Here is a 27,457-nt window from a genome sequence, read left to right on the forward strand (position 1 = left end):
ACGTTTGTTCAATCATTGTGTTTATAGACTTAACAAACATCAGATTAGTCTACACGGTGATACAGTGACATGAAAAATGTGATGTATAGCTAAACTCTGCTGGTTTTCTACCCGAAGTATTTGTAAACAACACAGCGATTCCCTGGGGGCACCGCCGGAAGTGAAGGGCGTGAGCGATCGCCGAGGCTCCTGCACTTCCGTTAGTTGAAAAACTCCGCACTGTGCCTCCAGAGGTAAAGGAAGAAAAAAAAAACATTTTTTTCTTTTTTTTTTTACCGATGGATTTCCAGATTGATGTCATATTGCTTCATTGGCATCCTCCCATGACCCTCTACCACTGTGCCAAATTTCACATGGACTGACCAAGTCAGTGAGGAGGAAAACGTGGAACACACAGACAGACAGAGTTTTCGTCATTATATAGAAAGATATAAATTCCATGACTTTTCCAGAGAGAGAGAGAGAGAGAGAAGGAAAGTGACAGAAGAGATGACCATATTGGAGAACCAGGGGAGAGACAGAGAGCGCATATGAGAGAGGGTCAGAAAACAAGAGAAAGAGAAAGAGGGGTTGTGAGGCGACTTGGTTGGCAGTGTTGCTGCTGCGTAACGTGCAGCGGAGCAACTGTGTGGGTTCATGTAGGGTTGGGCCTGATCAGAGCTGTAGGCAGAGGAGATGCACAGCCAACACAGTGTCGTGTGTTCTAGCATTTAAATGTAAAACCAGACAAATGAGCTCAGCAAGAGGATTTTGAAGTATTCCAAAAGTAATCCAAAGTATTTAGAATACGTTACTTAGTTTGAGTACTCAAAGGGGCCTTACGCATGCCATGTTTTTGTGCCCTCAAATACATTGTTTTCAATGTAGACGCATGGCAGGCACGCTCAACCGCCAGGTGATTGCGGCGGGCACACGTTCCCAAGCGCCTATTTTTCAGGGTGCAACGGCTGCGCCCTGAGATAAACAGAGTTCAGCTTTTGGAACGCAGCAGCGTGCACAGCATGCCATGTGACAAAGACCAACCAATCACAGCCAACAGATATCTTTCCCTTCTTCTGTAAATATTCAGTCTGATAAACACGGGAAAGTTGATCATGTTAGTGCAGGGCCACCCAGAGCTTCACATCTGTCCCACGGACAGCTCCTGCTCTGCACTCAGGATTTCAGGTGAATAGATTTCAGGTTATATGATGCTTGTTTCCTAAGTAATAAACATGCACTTACCCCATTTGGAGGAGTCGTACTGTTGTTGAAATCAGCCACAGCTCCTCTTCTGGCTGCATGTGAAATGTGCAGACAAAAAAGAAAATGGACTTCATGTTGAATCTGAATCACCTTGAAGCTTCGTCCGATCCCTGAGAATCAATTCTTTAGTGTTGAACTGAAGCAGGACTCAGAGAACTGGTGCTTCACCAGGACAACATACAAATAAAGAGTGCAGCCGCCGTGAGTTGAGACAGTTTTATTAGCTTTATTAGTGCCGGGTGGAAGAGACAGAAATTACAGTGAAGACAGGAAATGTTTAGTCCATTTACAGAAGAAGAGTTTAATATAAAACAACTGGAATAAAGAGGTCAGAGGCGACCTCGAGAGACAGAGAGATTCACATGTCGTTGGCGTCCGCTTTACTTTTGGCCGAGTTGGGAGAGCTGTGGACAGGAAAGGAGAAGGTCAACAGACACGTTAAAGAAGTGACGGACTGCTCCTTTAATGAGCAACAGGAGGACAGGTGTGTTTGTGTCTCACCTGTTTGACAAACTGAGCAGCGTTGGAGAGTTCACTGCAGCCGTAAACGACCTTCTTCCCCTGTTTGACCTGAGGACAGACAGGAAGTCAGCGGCAGAAAGTAACTAAGTACATTTGAGGCAAATATTGTACTTTTTACTGCACTACATTTGTCTGACAGCTTTAGTTACTTCCTGTCCAGTGAAAACCATGTATCTCCACGTGTTGATGTTGAATGTTTGTGATAAACTGAAGGATGAAGAGAATTCTCCTTCTGAAGCTAAATAAACTCTTTAAAAACCGTCTTGGATCAGCTGGAAAAGTCGTCGTCACAAAGATGTTTAGAGATATGCGGTTCTCACAGGACAGACATGTAATGATCTTACAGAATATGATGCATCACTGGAGATTAAACGACCTAACAGAATGTAAAGGAGTAAAAATGAACTCAACCTTAAATATCTACAGCAGTAAAATGACACGTATGCAGCAGTAATATCCATCCATGTACACCGAATAATAAAAATGCACCAATTTATCAGCAGATATTCGCTTTGTTGACCGCCACTGGCCTCTCTGCAAATAAGGTGACATTCACTGATAGCAGTGGTTATTGTTTTTCTGTTGTGTCACATCAATACTGAGCAGGCTAAAAAGCAGGACTCCAGCTTAACAACGTCCCGGGACAACAGAAATGGTAAATGGACTGCACTTGCATAGCGCTTTTTACACCACAAGTCACACACACATTGACACACTGGTGGCCGAGGCTACCACACACAAATGGAACGGCGATCTGGAGCAGTTTGGGGTTCAGTGTCTTGCCCAAGGATGCTTCCACATGCTGACTGGAGGAGCCGGGATCAAAATGCCAAGATTTTGATTAGTGGACGACTTGCTCTGCCCTCTGAGCCACAGCCACCCACGAAAATGTAAAATGTGTTTTGGACAAACATACATCTTCGTGGGACACCGTCGGGACGGATGAACACAGTAAACTCGCTATCGACCCGTCACAGGATACACCCTATGGTTTCAGTGTTTAACGACAAATCCATGATGACATCAGCAAGAGGAGAGCTAGTTAATGTTAGCTGTTAGCTGTTAGCAGTTAGCAGCTGGTGGCCGGAACTATTAACTAACAGAGGTCGCATTGAGTTACGTTAAGATGTGTATATACTCTCTTCAGTAAAAGTGAGCATGGGTGAAGGTAAATTATAAAGAACTCGTATTCGAATGTAATCTTGTAAAACGTAGCTTTTGGTGGGGAATTATAAATATATATATTATATATAGTAAAAAGACGTATGAAACAGTTACTTTTAAAAGATATTTTGCATGTGAAAGAAGGTTATATTAAAGGTTGCTTCATACATTTGTATTCTGAATTTCACTCATTCAAAGGTGGTGTCATGGAGGACTGAATGACTTTAAAACAGTTCAGTTATTTTTTTAATAATGCAGATTTCTGTGGCAGTTTGGTAGTTGCAGTAGAACTCGCAGTGTTACTGTACCTTGGCGTAGTCCACCAGGTTCTGGTACTCGATGTAGTTTCCTCCTCCCACCACGAACACGATGGCCTGAAACAAAGACATCAACAGCATCATGCTTCTGTCTGCAGGAGCACAGGAACACTTTCATAGGTTTGTTCATTCAGAGCTGAAAAAATACAGAATAACAAACAAAAAACAGAGTGTTGTCTGTCTCTTGTGTGGTTTTTCATAATAAAAGCCCTAAAACAAAGAGAACTGACGATGGCTTTTATTGTGTGGTTGTCTGTGATTGTTTCAGACCTCTGGTAGATTCACAGTCCTGCCTAAAAGGAATTTACTCAAGAGACAGATTTCTAACGCACAGCATCATTTCCAGTCCGTCTTGTATTCCCTTTTCATCCTGTGTTTGTCCTGGAAATAACTCCAACTGAATCTCATCAATCAAACTTTAGTCCAGAAACAGAAACTCACCTCCTGAAACGGGTTCTTGTTCCTGGGAATGGAGCTGAAGAGGAGGAAGAGGAGAGACGATGATGAGACATTCCTGAGCTTTATACCAGTTTTACTGAACCTGAACACTTGAGGTAAATGAAGTGATGAGCAGGGATTAAAAACATGTCAGAGCGGTACCTCTCGCTGCCTCGCAGCATCTTTGGGTCGAAGTATCGATAGTCATCTGTTTCCTGGAAGATCAGAGAGACAAACATCAGTCAGAGGAGCTAACAGCTGATTCATCAGGGGGTCACGTCCACCAGGATCATCTGAGTTTGTTTTGGATGAACCTGAAATATTTTAACATTCACTGAACGGATATAAACGCTCCATAACCGTCTGTGTGTTGTGTCCGTGTTGTGTTTTTTCACTGAAGACGATGATGCAGTAAAATTCTTCAGTTCTGAGTTTATACCAGTTAAAACCTGACAGAGTTAAACTGGATCAGCTGCAGCTCTGCTTCACCTCATCCATATTTATTTGTCTTTCATCTGCTACATGTTTCTGCTGAGAGATAAACCTCTGACCTGCAGCTTCATCTTCATCACAGTTTATCTGACACAGTGTGACTCAGTCTGGAGCCCCGAGGGGATCAAACATGAATAAATACACAAAAGGTTACAAAACATAATCAAATGAGAACACAAAGTGTGTGACATAACCAGGAATGTTTTCTGGACAGAGCAAGGCTAGCTGTTTCCCCGTGTCCACTCTTTACGCTAAGCTCAGCTAACACGTCACAATGTTGAACTGTTCCTTTAATATTCTACAGCAGCGCTTTTCTTATTGCATTCAACATTAGCTCAACACAACACACACACAGACACACACACTGAGGATAATCTGATAGAGGGAGAATGTGCTCCTCTATTTCTTTCATCTTCATCCCAGTCCTGTCTCCCTCCTCCTCCTCCTCCTCCTCCTCCTCCTCCTCCTCCTCTCTCCCTCTGTCAGATTCACAACAACAAGATCTTTGTTGGTCGTCTGTAACTGCAGACGCTGAGAAACCTGCAGTGTGTGTGTGTGTGTGTGTGTGTGTGTGCAGGGTCAAATGGCTACATGAGCTAAGAAGCTGAATCAAAAAATTTCACTCATTCATCATCATCATCATCAAACTGCGTGTGTGTGTGTGTTAAACTGTGTGTCGATGGGTTCATGTGTGGTCACATGTGAGTTCAATTATGTGTGTGTGTTTGTGATATTATCTCTCTTACACACACACACACACACACACACACACACGCACACTGTAGTTTATTTTGACTCAATCCCACACACACCGTCCTGCTGTCACCAGAGCACCACATGTGGATTAATCCGCCACTGAAAATAGTCCCCAACAAAGTCACTATTTCCTCCTGTTTGTCTGATAAAACCTGCAGTGAGCAGCTGTTTGAATAAATTACTGGTGGAACTATTTGTGTCTTTAAAGATCTTCAGTAGGAACCAATGAGCTCGGAGCTGAGAGACACAGACAGGATGTCAGGGAGTGTAGAGAGACGGACGAACATGGTGTCGGTTGAGTCTGAACGTGATATTTGATGAGAAGAAAATCTAGAATAAGACCAGACTTGTTCTTTAGTTGTATTTTTAATACCAGTCGACATGTCTTGACACAAGCTCTACGGATGCATGATGTTGAATTTTTTGCCGGTATCCGATATGCTGATATATAACGTCTCATTTGACCGATAACCAAAATCAATTCACTAATTTTGGTTGGTCATCAAGTCTCTTCTGTAGTGGAATCAACATCATGACGGCCCACCAGCAGATGGAGAAATATACAATCCTTTTCAGTGAGTGTGTGTAATATTTATACATAGTGCAAAATAAGAAAAAGCACGTTGGCTGATTCTGATAATTAATTTTAAAGCCAATATCGGCTGATACCTATGACTTGCTGAAATTATCGTGCATCCCTAACACGTTTTAAAATTTCTGAAATAATTGAACATTTTTCAGGATCCACTCAGTGACAGACAGTCATGTTGAGCTGTCCCAAGTCATTTTCTGCGCATCAAAGCTTCAGTGAGAACCATCCCTGATTAATCAAAGCTTTGAGTGGGGGGTAATGACAGACGAGTACCAAAGTAGGACTTTTTTAAAACACAAGTTTTCATTTAATAGACCTAAAATAATGTCAACTTTGTCAGCACGCAGGTCGCAGTAACATTATCAGTAATAAAAAATACTTTGCAAGAGGTCTGAGGGCCTGTGTCCACATTTTTCTTCAGCATTTCAGCTACTTTTTTAATAGTCTCTATATACAGAGTCTACATTCAGTGAATGTAGAGTCTGTAGGCAAACCCCGGAGATCTTGCCTCCGGAAGAAGCGCGGAAGAGCCCTGGTTTCCGGTTGTAGGTTGTTTGTAGTCTGCGTGATATTGACCAATCACGTTTGAGCCGGCTGCAGTTGTTGCCAGGTTAAACGCTCCGTGCGGTGAAATAATGAGGCGGAACATAAATGGCGTCACTGCAAACTCTGAATCCATCGCAATGGTTCAGCATATTTACTTATATATAAGCGGAAGTCGGAAACGGAAATTCGCCTCCTCCGCCCAAATCAAACCGGAATGCCAAAAAATCGGGGGTCTGCCCCCAGAGACTGTATTCGCCGTCTACCAGAAGTCAGACGCCGAATACAGCCGATGGGTTCCAAGAATGCTTTTTTAATGACGTAACGTTTTAATTACTGCTTCTTTAATTACGTGCTCTGCATGGGTACGTTTCTGTAACAACAAGCTACACTAACTGAGGGTTGACTACACAGTCAGCAACATGCTTACAGAGTGAAGGGTGATAAAAGCTCAACATTCACCAGCAACATCCAGTGTATGCCGGCTGATTTGCTCCAAAATAAATGACCCTTTCTGTCTCTGTTGTGACAGCAGACATTAACTTAGCTAAAGAAGCAGCAGTGACGTCACCAGCTCTTTTCTGAAAAGTTGGGAGATTTTCAACTGGAAGCCGACAGAGCTGCTGCACAACAAAGGCGGACACTCTGAAAAACACGCTGACCGCAGCCCTTTTTCTTTAGGAGGCCACATACGCTTCTCCTCACTGGGAGGAACAAGTGAAAAAAAGATGCTGGTGCTGAGAAAAGACACCATGTGGACACAGGCCCTGAGCTGTACTCATGGTTTTCGAGTGATTTGCCAAGATGATTGTAGATTTGTGAGTATGCCAGTTTCCTTTGGAATATCTGGCACAGATATTTCAACACTTTTTCAACATCTTGCTAGCGCATCACTCGTGGTCAAATTGTCCCAGTTTCAGTGCTGCTGGTGACTCACGTTAGATGAGAGAGCGTCAGAGTTACAAAGCTATCCCTAAGTTTAAATATCCTTTCTGAGAATAACTAATAATAATCAATGTTGCTGTAGACTGAATAATGTCAGATCAGTGTTTCTCAGTTTATGGGCTGTGTTTTTGTTGGGCTTATTCATATATACACCGATCAGCCAAAACATTTAAACTACTGACTGACTGATGACGTGAATAACATTAATTATCTCGTTACAACCTGATGGTCTGCTGGGAAACTTTTGGTCCTGGGATTCATGTGGACGCCACTTGACGTGCTCCATCCACCAAAACACCAACGGACTATTTAAATAATGATTTGGAGGTCGATAACCTTGGCAGCGTTTGCAGCTTTGATGCATTTGGGTCAGCCCTACAATCATGGCACAAATTAAGGAGGCAGATTTTTATACAACTGCAGATTTCAGGAGGAACGACTGCAGAAGTAAACAGTAAAAATAATCATGTTCAGTGGCCTGTAGACAAACTCTCTACCTAATGTTTATCAAATTCAGAGATATTATGACAACTAAAAGAAAAAATGAACAGACTCACAGGGTTTGACTTCATCTCCATCAGGTTGTCCAGGATCCGAGTGACTGGAAGGTTCTGGAAGATACATCATCATCACATTGTTTATTTTGGTGTGACATTTAATCTGTGTACACATTGAAACAGTCCTGTCTCCAGGAGGGAATTAATGTAGGGCCATCTGTTTCTCCAATGCATTTATGAATCAATTAGAAATATATACAGGCAGGTAACAAACTACAGGAACACCTGAGTTGAGTGGAGAAACATAACGAAAGCAGATGCTTCACACGGGTATTGGCAGTTCTGTCAGTCTGTCGACCACAGATATGAGTATTTAATGTCCAAGTTTATAATGTAATTAATTTATTTCCACCCGTTGTGCTCCAGGTTTTAACAGTGAAACCTCACAGTCCCTCGTCTTTGCTCTTTCTTCTCCAGGTTGGTTTATAAAATTCAGATGAACCGTAAGTTTCAGTTTTAATCTGCAGGAATCTTTGTTTTATTTCATTTGGATTCTGTTCTCAAAAATTTAGCAAGCAGCTATTTTCAAAATATTGGAGACGTGAATGTGGAAGAAGTCTGTAAATATCCTCTGTGACAGAGTGTCAACAGCTCCATCCAGACTGCAAGAGTCGGTAATGTTCTGGCAGCTCCGCAGAGCATCGAGCTCCGACTTCAGCTGGTCCCAGTTCAGCTCCTGTATGTAGAAAACAGACACCACCTCCCTCTGTGTGTGTGTGTGTGTGTGTGTGTGTGTGTAATGATTATAAATGACTTCATGTTAGTGCCAGTTTCACCCTGAAACACCCCATCATCATCCTTGTTGTCATCATCCCTGCTGCTGTCCAGGAAGGAAGAGTCCGTCACATTAGGTACGCTTGATTTAACCTCCTGCCAGATGCAGACGGGTGGGAGTGGTGATGCTTTGGAGGTGAAATCAGGTCAAATAAAAGCATGATCTGCTGTTCTCAGGTGACGACGTACAGCTGAGGGACGGAGGAATGTTTCGAGGCCGGTTGCCAACGGTTACGTGGGGACATGCCGCCATGTTGGAGAAGTGTCAACAGGAGAAGAGAAGACACAGAGACGAGGGAAAATGACTCGAAGAAAAAAGAAAGAAAATGTCCTGTAAATCATGAGCAGGGAGAAGAGATGAGGATTACAGTCTTTGTCCTCCAACATGGCGGCTGGTCACAAAAGCTCTCACTCAGGAGTGTAACGGTACACAGGAGTTGCGGCTCGGTGTGAGTTCAGTAAAGCGGGGGGAAAAAAAAACCCAAAACGCACAAAGGTCCGTTTGTTTTGGTTTATTGAGAACAGACAGTCGTCAGAAGACACGACCCTCCTGCTGGGGACTGAGGGAAGAATTTGGGGAACTATTTTCATTCTAAAAGTGGAACATTAGAAACTGTATGAACATTTTCCTCGTCTCAGTGACTGGCTCATCTGAGTGATGCTGTTGAATGTGCGTTAGCATGTTGGATGTGTTTCTATTCACAATGGTAGAGCGACACACACATCGTCCGCATCTTACACACATCTCTCTTTCTCTGTTGTTGTTTTTGTAGCTGAGTGGGAACCTGCAGGCGGGTCCACCGTTTCATTTCATCGCCATAGTGTGACTGAGTCGCAGTCAAACAGCTTGTTGTGCTAACCTCAGCACATGTTGCTAACGGCTAAAAGTTTCCAGGCGTCACTCGCCTGTGTGAAGTTTGGTTCCACATTATGTCCATCAATCTACAAACTGTGTATTCTGTGTGCAGTTGCATGCAGCGGGCTGTGACGGTTGTGTACAAATATATGAACCATTACAGCCCAACTTTCACTCCAGCTACTGCTCATGATGTTGAGGGTTTGTTTGGTTTAGAAGTTTGATGATGAAAAAAGAAAAGAGAACCACCAGTTAGTGAGAGAAGGGAAAGACTTGTGCCAAAAGATTTAGACTGAATTTAGGGCTGGGCAAAGTGACGACGTATGCAGCATATACTGTATATAATTATCTCTGTCTCTCTATATTTGGTTGAACAGACAGCTTCATGACAGTATTAGATTTACAAGATATTTTTTCTTTATGTACAGAAGAAGTTTGATTTTTGAGTCATTTAATGTTTCATACAGTATATGTTTGAATTTGCATGTGATTAAAGTGTTTTCTAAATTATTGTGATGTAAAAACAGCCTGCAGGAGGGATGTCATGACAACAGATACATCTGTACCAAGTCGATGCCGAAATTCTAAAAACATGACCGTTCTCGTTTTTCTCTTGTACCATAAGGCCTGTTTCCACCAAACACTTTCGGTATGGTACCTTCAGACATGGTGCCTAGAAGTTTCCACTGCAGACCACACTCTTAAATGTGGGCGGGGTTGTTGTCACTCACTGCTCCATCTAGCATTCACTGTATTTCCTCCTTTATCAGTCTGCACCTGGTTTATCGTCCACAGAACGAGGCTGCACGCCCACATTTTCAGAACAAAATAGATCAGGCTGCAGTGAGAGTCTCTCTCCATGGGATATTTAAAAATAGCAGCTTTGTGCATTTAGTCCTTCTCAGGCAAGCTCAGGGGTTTAGTGTTGCTGTAGCCCACAGGAAGTGAGGATTAGAATATATGACCTTCACATAATCCGCTCCAAATTAATCTATATTTTTAAAGTCATTACTAAAAGTGTGTGTCATATAAAAACTAAAGTGATGGTCAAAGTTGTCACAGTGAAATTTAAGGTGTGCTGATGGATTCACGTCATCAACTCATGCATTGAGTAACATTACAAGTTAACATTCCACCTTAAAAGTTGCCTAACCTATTTTTTTAAGTCTTTGTAATGAGAGTGCCGCATATTTACACTCTGCTACAAACAGCAGCAGCGTGACAACGCCTTGAGCGTCTATTCTGCTAAGAGTGCTGCACGCTTTTCTTTTCTTTCCTAGTAGCCAAAAGTTAAAAAATGTTCAACTTTTAGTCAAACTTTGCACTCGTCACTGTCACTTTTTACTTGGGGTGGAGGAAATAATTAATATGGCACGGTATGACAAACTTTGTCATGGCAATTTTGTATCAAATAAACGGACGCCAAGTAATCATAATATATTGTTTCACGACTCAAGTATCGTAATATCACCGTATCCCGCGCCCATCCAATCACAGTGGAGGAGGAGCAGGACAAAAAGCCTACCACAAAGACCACCTGTCACATCTTACCTGTACAAGTGCTTCAATAGATGCAGGTTTGTCGGGTTCAGATGATGTTTGTATGAACTTGTGCTGATTTTACTCACATGTTGTTTGACCACCAGGTTCTTCACTCCCTCCATGACAAACTGGGAGCCGGTGTTCATCACTCTGGAAAACAGGCTACAGAGGACCAAGGAGGAGGGGGAGAGGAGGGAGGAAACGAGGGGGGAGAGTAGGAGGGGAGGAGGAGGGAGAGGTAAGACAGAGAGGAGGAGCAGGAGGAGGAGGACAGGGTTAGGCTGGTAGTCTGAACACAACCCTGTTTCAACTGAATGAATAAAAATACTGTTACTGATACTAATAATACTGCTGATACCACACTTTGTACTGCTGGTGCTACAGTAAATACTACGACTACTACTGCTACTGCAACTGTAATGCAAAAACTACTGGTGTCAACTGAAGTGATGATTTTTAACTGTTTTAGAGAGGAGTCACACTTTAACTGACACTTCTGCTACTTTTACTGACAGTTGAAATACTTCATACCTTTCCACTGCTGTATACCAACAAACACTTCAACTGATATCAGTTCACACACTTCAACTATCGCTGGCACTTAAACTGAAACTTAAACTGCCTTCATCCTTTATAGTTGAAATGCTTTTATCTTACAAACTTCAACAGACAGTTCAGCTGTTTTCACCTCTCAGTTTTCAGCTGTTAGTTCAAGGACCCTCAGTGCTCAAGCTTTAACTTTCATTTAAGTGCTTTCATGGCTCACTATGATACTGACATGAATAAAATTTCATTTGTGGCGAGAACACACGGGACTCCAAAGGAAATACTAATATATTTCCTGGACGGACTGATTTCACAATTAGGAAATCCTTCAATGAACAAAAGCAACATGACATTAAAGACTGTGACACGTGAAAGAAACTGAGAAAATGTGAGTGAGTGGATTTCGAGGTAACAGTATTTGTTGAACTCTAAAACAGAACAGTAACTGAACATTATAACCTTAATGAAGGGGTTTATCACATGACTGTTTTAATAATAAACAGGTGACTGAGTATTTATTTCTAGTGGAAAAGAAAAATGGGTTCACCCAAGTATCGCCATTTTTCTTCTTACAATTTTTTAAACAATTTTGTAAATGCCCGAATCGATATAATTCAAATACAGGGGTGGAAAGAAGTTGCTCCTTTTATTGTGGTAAGTTTTAAGTAATGTGACGTCATTCGCGTTTCAAGAAAAAGAAAGCAGAAACAAGAAAGTCGGCATGGCGGACGGTCCAATGACACAGACCTTCAGCTGCTCGAACACCAACTCAAGTTCAGCCAGTGCAGGGTTGGCTAGCTCGCCAATTCTTGTCTCATTCATGGCCTGATAACATGAGGCTGTGTGAATCAATGAATTGAGCTCAGCTTCCATGTCAGTGAAAACATGGATGCTTCACACACAGAAGATCTATACAATCAGCACAGTTTCAAGATTAGAGTCACCAATTCAGTATCTGACCAAATGTCTCCCTCTCTGTTCCTGAGTTATCACGCTGAGTAATGGACAGAAAAGTGTTTTATGCAAAACATGATGATGTCACAGTGAAGTTGACCTTTGACCTTTTGGATATAAAATGTCATAATTTGATTATTTTTATCCTGTTAGTCATTTGTGTGAAATTTTGTCATAATTAACGTAAGAATTCTTGAGTTATGGCCAAAAACATATTTTGTGAGGTCACAGTGACCTTTGACCACAAAATTCTAATCAGTTAATTCTTCAGTCCAAGTGGACGTTTGTGTCAAATTTAAAGAAATTCCCTTAAGGTGCAATTGAGATATCATGTTCACAAGAATGAGACAGACATGGTCACAGTGACCCTGACCTTTGACCACCAAAAACTGATCAGTTCATTGTTGGGTCCAAGTGAACATTTGTGCCAAATTTGAGGAAATTCACTCAAGCCGTTCTTAAGATATCACATTTATGAGAATGAGATGGACGCAAGGTCACAGTGACTTTGACCCCTAAAAACCAAGTAGTAGGCATTTGTGCCAAATTTGAAGAAATTCCCTTGAGGCGTTCTTAAGATATTGTGTTCACAATGACAGGACAGACGGACAAAAGGATGGACGGACAACACGAAAACATAATGCCTCCTCCCACAGCTATCACCAGCTGGAGGCATAAAAAACAGAATTTTTACTTAATAAAAATCACAGGACATATTGAATCAGCACCCAGGTATCGTGATAGTGTTGAATCAGGAGATAAGTATATCGTCCCAGCCCTGTGGGTTTATGTGTTTATGAGTAAACGGAGTTATCTAAAAGCTGAATTTCTAAAACTGCTTTGAATTAAAAGAGTCACAACATTAATTAAATTAAAGTGATGAAAACAAATTCAAATGAGACTTATAACAGAAGGTACAACGTGATTTATAAGATGATGATGAGTTTGCTGCTTCTGTCTAGAACTAAAATAAAACAAACAAAGAGTTTCCAAAATCTAATTATCTAAAAATCAGTTTAACCCCATTCAACGTTAAACAGTAGATTTTTATTTTTCCTACATGAGGAGTTTTGGAAATTCTTTCAAGTGCCTTGCTCACAGGTTGCTTTAAAAGTAATATTAGTAAGACAGAGTGTTTTGTATTTATCGTCTCCAGACGTATTTCTCAGCTGTTGGAGAGATTAATGAGGTAATACGTCGTATTTCCAGCTGACGTCGACTGCTGCTGATTCACAACAGAAACTTTTCCAATAAACACACTTCTCAGGGTTTAAATCACTAATTATTACTCCCTCTCACAGAGCTGGGTTCATTTCATATCTTCAGCAAAAAGGTTTTCTGCACAATATTTTCTCTTTTGCATTTTAACAAAATTTCTAGAATTTTGGGTGTGCATTTATTTGGTGATTTAAGAAGTTTTGAGCACCATGTGTCATGTAAAATTACCTCTAATGTTTCTAACTTACCCCATGGGTTTGACTCCACTGTTGCCATAGTTGGCCGGGGTGGCGGCCATCTTGGTAAAGGCCCTGGAAAAGATGAGAGGAAACGTGAAAGAGTTACACTCTGCTCCATCAGTTTTATTATCCTGACAATAGAGCCAAAATATTCTTACTTAAAGCTACAGCTGGTGGTTTTTGTGATTTTAACTTTGTGTCACATTTGCTGACACTGTCACTATATTCTCAACAGTATAAAGTATATGAGACAGATGAAATTTTTTGTTGATACAGTGACAGTTTCAACAAATATGATGAAAAGTTATTTTATAAAAGTGACCAACTACAGCTTTAATTTTTCAGAACAGAGACGACACGTTATTATAGCGTGCTCTCTTCAGGGTGTTCCCAAAAATGACACAAGGTTGTGGTGTTGGAACAAAATGAAACATGACTATAGGACATAAATCAAATCGTCAATGTCAACAGACAAAAACTGTCAAGGCTCGAAGCACACCAAAAGTGTTCAAAACCAAAGCTGTGGTCTGACGATGCTACAAAGACCTTTGAAGTTTATTACATTAGACAGACTTACTTCCACTGTTTGATGTAGTTGAGAGGTGAAAGGTCGCAGCCTGCGTCCAACAGAGCCGTCTTATACTGCTCCAGGTCCGTCTGAAACACACAACATCAGACAATAAACTTTTAAATAACAAGATGGGATAACAGAGAAAACACAAGATAACCCGAGGGCTGAAACACGAAGACGTTCAACACAGCCGGGCATTCTTTGTCTGAGCTGGCTCAACAAACCCTAAAGCCTCAGTCAGAGATAACAGGTACCTCAAAAACCTAATCTCATTCTGAAGTCGTTGATTACCGCCGCTTGGGCAGTGACTTTCGTGTCAGATACCAACAAGAAAAGCCGGGGAATGTGGGTATGTGAGGGCACACAAGCACATACAGTGAGCAGCAACAGCAACCCACCATCTAACACGGCACACCGCGAGGATGGAAACAGAGGGCTTGGCGGGGACGGAGCACCTGCCGCAGAAAGCCAACACGCTGGCTGTGGTCATTTTGACTTGACCAGCGGACTTCGCTACAAGTTGATTGAAACAGGTGACGTGATTTGACCAGCTGAGTGTCAGGTAACACCATCAGCCGGCTTGAGTCAAGCTCAGACCGGTCAGTTCACACCGCTGACACTTTTCTCTGCAACGTTTAAAACAGTTTTGTCTCGTCATGAATCATTGGTCTGAACTGAGCTTTAAACAGCTCTCTCATTTTATAAACAGCAATATTTTACATAACTTTTTACTGCAAATATTAAATTTATGATTCTTGATTTCAATTTTGTGAATTGATTTTTTGACCGTCATGCACCTATACACAGAGGCAACCACAGCAGCCACACCACCTCAAACGGTGTCAGCAACACTGGTTTCAGTCATGAGTTCATCATCACACCAGCTTGAATCTGTTGTTTCAGAGGCCTCTCTGCCTCGCAGAGGAAAATATCCTATCATCGATCTGCACGTTATGAAAACATTCCTATTTCCTATGTGCATCTAGTGAAGGTGACGTCGAGTGTATCGCCCACTTTAATAAGCTCCTGACTGGCACCTCAGCAGGAGGGATTACACAACTGCTGAGCCACGTGATAGTGTGTCTGTGAGACAGTGTGTGAGGCTGTTTTTGTAGGAATGCAATCCCACCACATCAGTGAGAAACTCGGGCAGCACTCTGGAGCCTCTGCAGCAGATAGAGGGAGGGAGAAAGGGGTGAGAGAAAGAGAGGGCTGAGAGGGGGAGAGAGATCAAAGGAGGGAGAGGAAGAGGAGACAAAAAGAAACAGACAGGAGGCCAAGAGCTGGTCACAGAGGGAGAGGGATGGCCACAGATGACAGGAAGAGGAGAGAGGGGGTGGTGATGGAGGGTGAGGGGAGTAATCCCGAGGTGATCCATCTCTCAGGTGGGTGAAATAGGGATAAAAGAAAAAGGGAGGATCATTTCTTGGCAGAGGGGAAAGCTGTCACACCATCCGTCAGCAGAGGACAAGTCTGAAAAGATGCTGAGAATCACGGCAACGCTGCGAAGGCCTCACGGACAAAATACAAGGGGCACGAACGCAGCATGACATGTTTGCCACACCACGTCCGCAGAAGAGCATTTCTAATATACTACGAACTAAGACTCTGTGGATGTATTTACTATTTCTAACCTCAATGTTTTCAGAAACAGCCAAGCTCGAATTACTTCATTCACCAGTGGGTACTTATGTTGGCTGTTGGTTCTGGGTCTGTCCCGGGGCCTCCTACCAGTGGGACATACCCAAAACACCTCTAACAGGAGGTGCCCAGGAGGATCCTGATCAGATGCCTGAACCACCTCAACTGACCCCTTTCGAAGCGGCTCTACTCCGAGCTCCTCACCCTATCTCTAAGGCTGAGCCCAGACACCCTACAGAGGAAACTCATTTCGGCTGCTTGTATGCGTGATCTCATTCGTCCGGTCACTACCCAGAGCTCATGACCATAGGTGAGGGTTGGGACTTAGATGGACCAGTAAATCAAAAGCTTTGCCTAATCAACTAGTTTATCAGTATGTCCAAGTGGACGTTTGTGCCAAACCTGAAGAAATTCCCCTAAGGCCTTCTTGAGATACACTGTCCTGAGAATGAGACAGACGCAAAGTCACAGTGCTCTTGACCTATGACCACCATATTTGAATAGACGGATGCAAGGTCACAGCGATCACCAAAACGTAATTCGTTCATCATTGACTCCAAGTGGATGTTTGTGCTAAACTTGAAGAACTTTCCTTGGGGCCATCTTGAGGTATCGTGGTCACGAGAATGAGACAGACGCAAGGTCATAGTGATCTTGACCTATGACCACCAAAATCTAATAAGTTCATCGTTCAGTTCAAGTGGATGTTTACGAAAATAGAAATTCCCTGAAAAATGTTCTTGAGATATCTGGTTCACAAGAATAGGATGGATGCAAGGTCACAAGGATCTTGATCTACGGCCAATGAAATGTAGTCAGTTCATCGTTGAGTCCAAGTGGACGTTTGTGCCAAACTTGAAGAAACTCCCCCAAGGCCCTCTTAACATATCACTGTCACGAAAATGAGACGGACGCAAAGTCATAATAATCTTGACGTATGACCACCAAAATCTAATGAGTTCATCGTTGAGTCCAAGTGGACAAGTCCTGCCAAAGTCAAGAACCATAAATATAAAACGAAAATTTACAATAAAAAATATGAGTAATGTGCGCGGCTGCAGCTTCTGTCAACCATCAAAATCTTCCACTAACTAAAGTAATGTTTCATCAATATTATGTGACAATATTCATCATCTCTGGGCGCTATGTGGGGAAACGGAGGTTAAAATGTCCTCTGACATCCTGGCACGACAACCTGGAGACAACTAATGATGCTTGTTTTCATTTCCTTGTGAAACCGAAGTGCAGAAATGTTTTCCACTTCACCAAACCTCATAAAGTCATAATCAACTTCAATGGCCAAGTATGTGTTGTTTACATAAAAAGACCTTCAAAATAGAGGAAAAGCTGAGAAATATGTACCTGTATGAAAACCTCTCTGTCCTAACACTGATGTCACTGACGATCAATAACCCAACCAAGAGTTTTTATTGGAGAGGCCCAACAGCTTTATTGATGAATAACGATGACTCGTGCTTTCAAATCTTGGCTGTTTTACGGATGCTGAATGATCAGTGACTGAATAATTGAGACTGATTTTTTAAATTATTTCTGCAGGTGTACAAGCAAAGCTCTCTGCCCACAGCAGCCGCTGGAGTCCTGGACCTGGACCACTGACTGACTGTCTCTCAAGGTTTGGGGAAATTTCAGAGGCGAGAAAAAAAGTTTTGATTCAAACACTTAGTGGCGTTCAGGGAGTTCTGAAACCTTGTGGGCTTCTTTGTGGAGTAAGTGTAAACATTGTCAAAATACACTGACGAATAAAAAGACTGAACTCCTGGTGCATTAGATCTTTAACAGCAAAAAGAAACTAATAACAATCACAGTCCTGTCATTTCATAAAGGATGAGAGACGTTTTCTGCCAAACTAAACCTGATCCAGCTGTGCTCCTTTTACACTGACTCTAACCAGGTCTCTGTTTTCTGAGAAGAACTTGGTGCTTCATCTCAATCATCTTTTTTTTATCATCATGGCTAAAAATGAAATCATGGATATGATAAAGCCAAGAAAATGCTTCTCATAAAGTCTTCCAAAATGTGGCTACTGATTAGTATAATGATGTTTTGGGGACATTAGGGCACAGCTGACTTGAAACCATCTGTCTAAACCATTTCTACTGTTTGCCAATCCACAGCTGGTGATGTAAGCGTCCCCTGAGTGACGGTGAAGAAGCCAGGCCCGGGACGACGGGAAGAACTGAGAATCTGTCATCTGAGACGCCAAGTGAATTTTTGTTTGTTTGATTTTGTTCAGTGAAGCAAATCTCAAGAGGAATTTCTGCAACCTCAGAAACAAACAGCTTCTCTACATCCACTTAGGAGAAACCACCAGAGTTGAATGCTTCACAGGTCTTAGCAAGATGCTGCAAACACGCTCTCGCCCGAGTAACCATCTGACCCAACATTTCAGTTCACTTTGTTCAGAGATACTGACAACTGAGTTCATGTTGGCCGATTTCTAATTGGGAGCGAAGAATTCAGGGTTTCCCACACATTCATTTATTTGTAATGGCCCACCACAATAACACTATATGCCACCATTTATTGATTTCCTATTTTTGGAGCTTGACAATTCATTAGGAGTGCTGCTGGAATATATATACAGTTATGTTAGTCATTGCAACACATTCCTGGAGCGCAGAGCATACTCTGGGCACAGACAGGGCAGCAGAACTCCAGGTGCAGTGAAAGTAAAACTTAGTTGTTCATTGTGCAGGGTCAAAAAGTTTGCCTTCACTCGCCTTTACAGCAGCCATTCCTCTCATCCATAGATCTGATCTGATCAACTCTGACCAGATCAGATCTGATCAATAACCAATCATATGAGTGGGGGAAATCTTTGCTGGTTGCTAGGCTTATTTATACAATGTAAAATGCCATAGGCTTGTGCTAATAACGTTAGCATGTTATCTTTGTTTGGAAAACGTGTTTAGTATAAGACAGTTGTTTTGTCAGTGAACCTTGTGAGTTGTAATGGAGACGAAGTTTGTAACGTTTGTTAAATGTTGCTGTTGTCCCTGGCTTCATATGAGAAGAGGAAAAGTCAGCTAGCTGCTAGGCTAATTTATACAATGTAAAATGCCATAGGCTTGTGCTAATAACGTTAGCATGTTGTATTTGTGGGGAAAATGTGTCCAGATAAAGACAAGTGTTTGTCTGTGAATGCTGCGAGTTATAGTGAAGCTGATTTGTGTACTTGTGTTTGAAATTGTCTCTATTAAGCCATGTTTAATGTGTGTTTGTGTGTTTTGAATCAAATAAACTCTACAGCACCTCACAGAAACCTCCACCCCCAGCTAGTGTTTTGGAGGTGTAACTGCAGAGTGACACAGCAACACCACCACACAAGTATAAATGCTCACAGAGGTGTAGGCACATGCGTAGGGTCTGCATAGAGCTGACGCACAAGTATAAATTTGCCTTTGGATGATTTCTGCACTCAGACCTGTGCTGGTTTGTACGTTACATTGTGAAATACATTTATCACCATTTGTGGCTTGAATCAGACTCAAGTTGCAAATCTGATGACTTCAGATACGACAAAGTACAAACAGTGTTGCAACTTGACTAACTTTTGACCTGAAATTACTTCGTTGCCACAATGAACACAAAGTTAAAAATGTTTTTATGCTATTAAAATTTTGCTAAATTGGGTATTTAGCATTAAAAGTTCTGCTCATACAGATGGACAGAGGAGGAGTGGGTTAAGCTGCAGAACCCGTTGGAGACGATTAGAATAGATCATAACTGACAGGAATTCAATTCTCCTGTTATCTAAAGAGGCAAATTCATAACTTTTAATAACCACCTATCAAACATTCTTTCAAGATATTTTAATAGTTCTCTTTTTTTCAACATTGCCTCAGACTAAAGAGAAGTTGAGTCACTTTGGTGAGGAGGTCCTTTAATCAAAGATTTGTGGGATTAAACGTCACCCTGTAAATTCAGTAAACACCTGGCGAATGCTGATATAAGCTCGTTTAAATCTCACTGACGGATGAGGCAGCAGCAGCCTCGAGTGACTGATGTTCCTGAAATCATAGACACAGTTTATTGTATCAGTTACGTCTGTAACCACAGAGTCAGACACTGTTTGTTTGTCAGATTGTTAGTGCAAAACGGTGGAGATAAACATAATGTACTGACATGAGGAGCTCCAGTTCTAGAGTTAACTAAACAGAGCTGCTGTGCCAGTTCAGGGTCGATTGTTCAATACCTGAAAAATGATCAACAATTTGAGCAGAGTTCTGGATCCCACACCAGCACCCACGTTTTTAAGACCCAAACTCACTAAAACCTGATCAGACCTGACCTGAAACCTAGCGCTTTTATTTTTGTTGTTCCATCGACGATGAAGAAATTATTTGCTTATTTTGGACCGGTGGTTTACAAAGTCAGACACTGTGGGACCCTCTCATACAAAACTGAGACAACTCACCCCTCCAACAAACTCCAGAAAAACCCCCATGGCTAAAGTTTGACATTTGAGTTTTTTGGACATCGAGTCGAAGACAACTCACACACACATCCTGTTTATCTAGTGATGTGGGGAATCAGGTCCCCCAGAAAAGTTCGCTTAACAAAAACCCTTTGTATCTATCTATTTAAAAAAAGGTTGACGTGTCGGTCTCAAAAGCCTCGTTTCCTCCGAGCAGCACGGTTCAGTTCAGTTCAGTTCAGTGCGCATTTTTTGTGTTCCATACTGTTCCCATTTTTGGTCCCCTCTCTGTTGGGGCCTGGAAAGGCCTTGAAAATTAGACTGTGAAATTCTATGACTTTTCCAGGTTTTCCATGACCCAGGGAAGACTGCAGTACAAAAGCAACACCATTTGAAGGTATGCATGTCCCTCATTGTGACATTAAATCTTAACAAAAACACATGTGGGGATAAAACACAGAGTCCTGACCTTTGACCCTGACGCAGCTCAAGGTCTAAGAGAGAAGAATGAGGAGCATTGTTGTGCTGTGTTTTTAATTTCCCAGTCTCCTCAGATCTCTTACGTTCCTCAGAGTCTCTGTTTTGTTCTTGGAAGTAAATACTGAACCACAGGACAGTCACACAAAGTTCTCCCAAGAGTCACTGTCTTCTTCTTCTTCTTCAGCGTGAGGTTTGATTTTGGCAGAACAAAACGCCAGCGGGATGATACACCAAACCACAACCCTCACGTCACACTGTGAATCATCTCTGATCTTATACAACTTCTAATACATCCCATAAAACGCTTATTATCCCCACAAAAACACCTTCTACTGCTCTTCCTACTGATGCTAACTCATTTTTGTTCTACCTGTCTCCCATGTTTACGCTGATGGGGTTGAACTGATGTCATAAAGCAGCACAAAGTTTAAGATGCACTGTTTTAATGCAAGAAATGACTACATTTACAAGATTCGTTTCACAACATCTATGTTCGTCTTCGGTTCAATTTTCTGACACCAGTTTTACACCACGATACTTTTCATGAGCAGATTTTAAAGTACTGGATGTGTGAGCAGTCCAACACGGACCTATCAAGCAAAGTTTTTTAAATGCTCGCAAAGTCCAAGAAAGTTTCAAGTCTCTTAAACTGATTTTCGACTAAATGAAGTGAAACCAATGGCTGCCTGGAAGAAGGGATATTGATCTGAAAACAGATGATTCAATCAAGAGGAAAGGAAACTTTATACCCTGCGTAGCTGATGTGCTGAGGCATACAACATCACCAGTAAGGTCCTATTAAACATCTGCACTGGAAAATTATTTGAAGCTTGTTTGTCCTGCAGAAAAATTTAAATTTCAGTCAAATGATTGTTGGTAGTTTGGAAAAATCAGGCTTGTATTCTCTCCTGAAGCTGCACCAGGGCCGTGGGAAAAATCAGGCTTGTATTCTCTCCTGAAGCTGCACCAGGGCCGTGCTGAGATACTGTTCATTTAGGGGTTGGAATGGTGAGATTCCCACGTCACAATCACCATTTCAGAAAATATCACTATTTGGTTACATGGTATGCGGCATTAATATTATTATTATTATTATCATTATTATTATCAGTAGGTGTGGGGGAAAAATGATACAGCATAATATCACAATATTTTATCAATAGTATTGATTTTATATTATATAAATAATTAATATTGCAAATACAAATTTAACTTTTGGTGGCGTACTAGAGTAATAAAATCAACTGTTTTTTCAATTCACTAGACACATTTTAATGGTCCTAATGCATTAGGAGATAATACGCCCTTTATGTACGAAAATATATATGTAGGTTTCAAATGTTGTAAGCGTGACTGCCTTCATACTTCCAAGTGCTCTTAAAACCGACTGACTCATGTTCAGCTGCTGTTCACATTGAACCCTTCTCCACTTCCGCCCTCAAAGTTCTCGTTTGAATATGTGCTACTACCACCAAGATCTGCACCCCTGGCAGCTCCACCAACCAATACAGCCAACAGATGGCACTAGAGGGTAGTCACCACTGGTAGTGACAACTGACCAGTGTAGCAGGGCCCATGCCCACAGGTGCTGACAATCAGGTGCCAATCAGGCAGAGATTTGGTGGATTTTTCATGGGCGCAACCCACATTCTCAGCTCTGCTGCTCATCCCACAAATGCATGTTCCTTACAAATGTGGCACCATTTAAAAGGGAAATAAACGGCTTTTCAACAGTATACGATTATTGCCAAGAAGCATTGTTACAACAAAGAGATAATCTACTAAACACAAATGTCCTTTCTTTTTGTGCTTAGTTTACATTGTGACGTGGACGGAGAATTCTCTTCACTGTATTAATGATTTGTTCCCTTCTCCCATTTTTAAAATGTTTTTGTCATCTCCTACGGTCGTGTCTGGATTGAACTACGCTACACTGCCTCCACGATCTCCAGTGGTAACTGCTCAAATTTGTCCTTTTCTGTAAGCTTTAAAAAACGTGCACAAATACGGACGACATGAAAACAGAGTACAGACAAAAGGCTCCATCCATACCTACCATTGAGCATAAATGAGCTCTCATGCCAATGGAGATATTTTGTAAAATGAAAGTCATGTGGACAGGTAAATAGTCTATACGATGCTGCCACAACCTGCCACCATGCTCCGAAAGCTGGCACAAAAAAGCCACAAGAGTAGCGCCCAGTGCCCGACCTCACATTTTCCAGGCGGTTAAAGATGCAGCATGTGTACGGCCCCTAATTTCCAGGGCTGGTACCTGCGGTTATTCCACAGGCTAGTTAATAACATGTCGGGCAGGAAATCCAAAGTGTGGGATCATTTTGAGAAGGTGAAGGACGAACCCAAGGTGATATGTAAACTCATCTTCATTGGTCGACTACAAACATGACGTATCATCTGAAACATGGAAGTAGCTACATGCCCATTAGCCCACAGCGTCATTAACAGGCGGCTCGCTCAGTGTGTGACGTGCACTTGTAGATAAAATATAGGCCTATATTAATGAAGGTTCATTAGTACGGTTTTGTATTTCTCTGTAATGTAGCACAGTGTTAACAATGTTACTGATACTATTCTTTCTCACACCTTCAACTCAAACCACCACAATATATCATTTGATCATTACATTCATATCAGAAACATGCAGGAGACTAGTCCACTGATGGACCCTGATGATGACTGTTGGTCAACTAGGAAAATACTTAGTCGGGGGCAGCCCTAGGAAAAACAGCCCGAGATGAGGTACACTCCAGTATGTAGAGAAGGCTGTGCATTTACTTTGGCCATATATTAAATTAGCTACAGCAACATACCATCGCTGTGATAATGTAAAAATCCACTTCAACTTAAGCGACCCCTGAACTGTGTGTTGTTGTGTCGTCATGTTAAAAGGTGAACTTTTGCCGAACGTCCGTCACTGATGTGACTTAACTCTCAGAGAACAATTGAGACATCAAAGCCAAGTGTGACGGTTCTGGTTAAGCTGGTGCAGGGGCGGTTTGGTGACTCACAATGGTCTGTGGTCCCAGTTCACTTCACTCAGTGTCAAATACGATGACAGTTCCAATAATACACTTCTGAGGTCAGACCGTCCACATCCATCACAGCAGCGGTTTGGAAGCACTCGCATTTTGGTGAATACAAAGAGGAACTGATTTAAAATGAAAACACGTTTCTTAACATGGAAAATATTTGTTGTTCTGCGTTCTCAAAGAGCCAGACTTTACTCATGGATATTATTAGTTACACTTAGCTTGTTGTCAAAGACTTCATTGTTATGGCTGCACAAAAAAACCCGAAACACTCTGCAGCTCTTTCACAGAATATGTTGAGGTCGGATACACATGGGAACAACTTTCTCTACGTAATGTGTCAGCACTTCACAGCTTCAAAGATTTGTTGGAGAAGGTCGTGCTTATGTGTAACTCCAGAGGGCTTCAAGGGCTAAAAGCTATTTGTCATAAATCCTGCTAGTAGCCATGCACTGAAAAGGTTCAAGAACTTTTTTAAATGGATGTCTTTAAGACTGTACGCACTGAAGAAGCTGTGATTTTGTAGTTTTTACGCTTTGTTTTTTTTTTTCAAAATCGAATGTGTCGCTGTTTCTAATTTTACATCGTCTTGTTTTTAATAATTTGCACCAAAAGTTGTGGTTCAACCTGTTTATGGACTGTTTTGTTCAAATTACTGTTTTTTTGTTGTTGTTTTTGTCTGTAACACATTTTATAATGTTGGCTTGTTATTGTAGTTATCAGTGTGTGTTTGTGTGTGTGTGTGAGTGTGTGTGTGTTACCTCTGAAGGAGCCTGTGGAGCAGTGATGTAATAGATGAGGAAAAGTCTCATTTTGTCTTCTGGGGTCCCGGCTGATGAACACAAACATTTACACACACTTTAGTTTGTCTGATATTTCACTGTAACACACAACCTGCTCTGCCTCAACGAGCCACAAGCTCCTCAACTGCATTTATGATTTGCAACCAGAATTTCCCATTTTGCCGGTCCAGTCCAGTGTACGAATTCAAACCGGCTTGATTTTATGCATACCGGCTTAACCAACCTTTGTCATTATGACACATTCTGACATTGTGTTTGTTCATAAAGAAACGTACAGAGACCAAAGTGTATGACCGGCTGTGAACCGAGCACAGCAACATGGAGATGAAATTTCAGTAGAGGTGGGAAAGGCAGAGCAATGCAAGCTCTGTTTGTTTACTTGAAAGTTCATGTGTTTTTTGGGGTGACAAGAGAAGACATGGCAGAGTTAGTCTCTCAAGAAAACTAAAATGGCACCAATTTGGCAACATTTTGGATTCGAAGCTGATGAAAGACGTGTCCTAGAGCTTAACTTTTGTCATGTGTTTATATTAACTCCTGTCGCTTACTTTGAAAGAGCCGCAATAAATGTGTAACGACTGAATCATGAAGTTGAAAGAACGAATTATCCACACAATGCCGCCTTATTTCACAACAACCTACATCAGGTGAAGACTGGCTGGAGACAGATCGCCAGGGAGCTGAAAGTGTCTGGTAAATGACCATCGCTAATAACAAGCTAGGCTACTTGCTGCTGACTTCATTATGTGTCATTTATAAGACGTGTTTTCTTTTTTAAAAAGTAAAGTTACAAGCTTAGGAAGATAGTAAGTAAGCTACTCACCGATCTTTTGAGTGGTTACCATATCCTAAAAGAATTCGAGCTTCAGACTATCGCATAGTATCACGTACCATCAGAGCTCTCTGTCTACACTGAATCTATTAAATATGCACTTTTGTCAAATCGTGTAAAAAAATCCACGTAAATATCAGCTGTGCACTCGAGATCAGTGTCATTATGTTACTCTCAGGAGCAGCTGCAGAGTGGAGTGCAGCACCCACTGAGGTGGTAACATTCGGTATATCGGTCAGGGTTAGTGTTTGGCTTAATAGCAGAATGCCTTTTGATAACCATGAAGTGCAAATGTGTATGTGTATCTGTGTGTGTTCATACCGTCTGGGTCAGTGATGATGTCCAGCAGAGATTTGTCTAAAGTCAACTTGCTCATCAGTTTTTCTTCATATTCAAAGTAAACATCCAGTTTACGACTCTGAGGACACAGACAGAATCAAGTTATACTGTGTACTGATACATACTAGTACTAATAGGTATGTACTCCTTTTGCACTGATCTTCACACATTAGCACGCTAACTTTGAATCTTTAATGTTAACTTTGACGTTAGCATGTCTGCTGATACACTGGAGTTAGGAACTGGTTTTGCTCCATTTTGTCTGTGTCCATAAACTCTCAAAAAACATGCACAAATATGTACGAAATGAATGCAGAGTACAGACATAAAGCTCTGTTTGTGTCCGTATACGAATCTAACGTTAAGCATATATGAGCCTTAAAGGTAAAAATCCAAGAATAGAAAATTTTACATCTATTCAACATCTTGTTCCGCATGGACGTGTTTATTTACATAAACTAAAAACTGTGTTGAGTTTGAAACTAAATAAAACCCAACTTTGAAAACAGAAAAACTAACCACAAACATCGCTCTTTCATTCAGTTTGTTTTGACAACGCTGGCATCAAGTGTCAGAGTCATTTCATTGGTTTGGAGAGTGACTGCGGTTTGTACCTTGATGTGGTCGAGGACGGCCGTGGCGACGTTGGTGTGCAGGTCGATCAGTCTTTTCTTCTCCAGCAGCTCGGGCAGAGAGCTGCAGCACACACACACACACACACACACACACACACACAAAAGCACATTTTGAAAAGGAAACTCAATCTGCTACACTTTACACTTGAGTATCTCACACTGCGATCTGTGGAAAAAGACGATAATTACACAACTAACAGACCTCCTCAAACACTCAACACTTCTCCAGCTGTCCCTTTCACCCAGAAACAAACATCCCTGTCAATCCCATTCTACAGTCCAGCTGAGCTGTGGAGCAGACAGCAGGTTGTTTTGGTTGAGTTTCGAACACAGTTTCATGGTTACAGATGGAAAACAACCACAGGGCTGTGGTGGAAATCACAACCAAAAATTTAATCACATGTTCCCTGGCTCCAGGCTCATCTGTCCTCTGGTGTTTTGGAAATTCTGTCTTCAGAAGTTACTGAGAAACCTGCTTACAGGCAACCAGAGTTATTCACTGAACAGAAGCAGAAACAGAACTTCTCAGGAACGCTGCGATTTGATCGAACAGATGGGTGTTCTGGGCTTTCCTGAAGGGCACCTCAGTGGAAATGGCTCTTCCAGGAAAGTTATTAAGTCTGTGGTCATTTTAAAACTAAATGAGCAGCAGACAGAGATATGGAATGGAAAGTAGAAAGAGAGAAGCTGCAGTCTGTCCAAACAGATTAAGGCAGACAATTTATCCTGATGCAGAAGTGTTGGTCCATTCTCTTATTCCAAGTCACTTGTCTACATCAGCGTCAGAGACAGTGGAGCCATGAGACATGAGTACTACATACAATTTTTATTGTTCTTGGATGGACTGCACTTATATGAATGCTGTATGCAACACTATGGGCTCTAGTTTCGCAGACCGGGCGCGGCGGAGGCGCAGCGCACCTGCGCTTCGCCAACTGGGTGTGGCCAGGCGGATTTTGCAAGTTTGG

The 27,457-nt window shown here is 41.8% G+C and overlaps 1 protein-coding gene across 1 annotated transcript in view; it reads right to left on the reverse strand.

The window, feature by feature from the left end:
* Positions 1-1,447: 1,447 nt before the first annotated feature.
* Positions 1,448-27,457, reverse strand: part of scfd1 (sec1 family domain containing 1) — a 42,941-nt gene continuing 16,931 nt past the window's right edge. The window contains exons 14-25 of the mRNA XM_050062293.1: positions 26,469-26,550; positions 25,837-25,933; positions 24,642-24,712; positions 14,278-14,357; positions 13,710-13,772; positions 10,830-10,905; positions 7,572-7,625; positions 3,849-3,901; positions 3,690-3,723; positions 3,240-3,305; positions 1,747-1,815; positions 1,448-1,649 (exon numbers count right to left, since the gene is read on the reverse strand). Of these exons, the coding sequence (XP_049918250.1) occupies positions 1,626-1,649; positions 1,747-1,815; positions 3,240-3,305; positions 3,690-3,723; positions 3,849-3,901; positions 7,572-7,625; positions 10,830-10,905; positions 13,710-13,772; positions 14,278-14,357; positions 24,642-24,712; positions 25,837-25,933; positions 26,469-26,550 (769 nt within the window). The 3' untranslated portion in view covers positions 1,448-1,625. The remainder of the gene's footprint in view (positions 1,650-1,746; positions 1,816-3,239; positions 3,306-3,689; positions 3,724-3,848; positions 3,902-7,571; positions 7,626-10,829; positions 10,906-13,709; positions 13,773-14,277; positions 14,358-24,641; positions 24,713-25,836; positions 25,934-26,468; positions 26,551-27,457) is intronic.

Source organism: Epinephelus moara, chromosome 14, assembly GCF_006386435.1.
Source record: "Epinephelus moara isolate mb chromosome 14, YSFRI_EMoa_1.0, whole genome shotgun sequence".
In the NCBI taxonomy this organism is placed as follows: Eukaryota; Metazoa; Chordata; class Actinopteri; order Perciformes; family Serranidae; genus Epinephelus; species Epinephelus moara.